General features: G+C 51.8%; 1 protein-coding gene across 1 annotated transcript in view; it reads left to right on the forward strand.

The window, feature by feature from the left end:
- The first annotated feature begins 582 nt into the window (after positions 1 to 582).
- Positions 583 to 857, forward strand: part of LOC104396463 (G2/M phase-specific E3 ubiquitin-protein ligase-like) — a 113180-nt gene continuing 112905 nt past the window's right edge. Inside the window, exon 1 of the mRNA XM_010006306.1 lies at positions 583 to 812. Within this exon, the coding sequence (XP_010004608.1) occupies positions 583 to 812 (230 nt within the window). The remainder of the gene's footprint in view (positions 813 to 857) is intronic.

Consider the following 857-nt stretch of genomic DNA (forward strand, 5'->3'; position numbering starts at 1 on the left):
GCAGGACCTAGCAGTGATGAAAACATGGCTTTGCATCACCTTTGCAGCAAGTTGATCCTGAGGTCAGTCTGGCAAATGGAGTGGTCTCTCTGGCAAGCACCTGGCCAGACCTCAATAGTGTTGAATTACAGATGACTTCGGCCTCATAACCTCAGCCAGCTGAAATTATTTTCTCCCTCTCATCCCTCAGCAAAGACTGAACTTCTCTGAAGAAAGAGGTATTTATTATTTTGCACACACGATAGTTCACTTGGCTTAAAGGAAACTGAGACACAGATGAGCAACTGGGTGACGTACCACAAAGCCTGAGCTGGACTAATCATGAGCAGTCTGTCTACGGCAGTTCCAGCTACATGAAATCAACACTGCAGCTCTTAGCCCTCTTGAGAGCATGCGAGGGAAATACGCATCACTGAAACAACAATGCACCCTTTCTGCTATTCTACTTTGTAAATCAAGCTGCACCCTAGTTTAAACCTTGCAAATTGCTTCAGTTGCTAAGGAGATCAGCAAATAATTAAGAAAAAAAGGCAATGATAAGAGGCAGCGCCTGGTACAGTATCAGTAATCAGTCTCCAAGCGATGCCAGATCTTAACGAAAGTTTAGTTGCCCAGCGTAGGATCCACACCGCCTCCAAATGCTTCTCTGACGGGCTAAACTTCAGAGAAACCCCATTGCCTACGACGGGGGAGGACTTCTGCCAGCCTCCCTCCGGGGGCTGCTGGCTGGAGGCCGCCCCGATCCCCCCCGGGAGTGGGCGGAAGGCAAAGTTTCAGCGAGCCCGGCCAGCGGGCGGGCGAAACCGGCGTCGGTACGAGGGCACCCACCGGCACCGCCGCGGCCCCTCGCCTCACCC

This window comes from Chaetura pelagica, unplaced genomic scaffold (assembly GCF_000747805.2).
Source record: "Chaetura pelagica isolate M959 unplaced genomic scaffold, ChaPel_1.0 scaffold108, whole genome shotgun sequence".
NCBI classification, from domain to species: Eukaryota; Metazoa; Chordata; class Aves; order Apodiformes; family Apodidae; genus Chaetura; species Chaetura pelagica.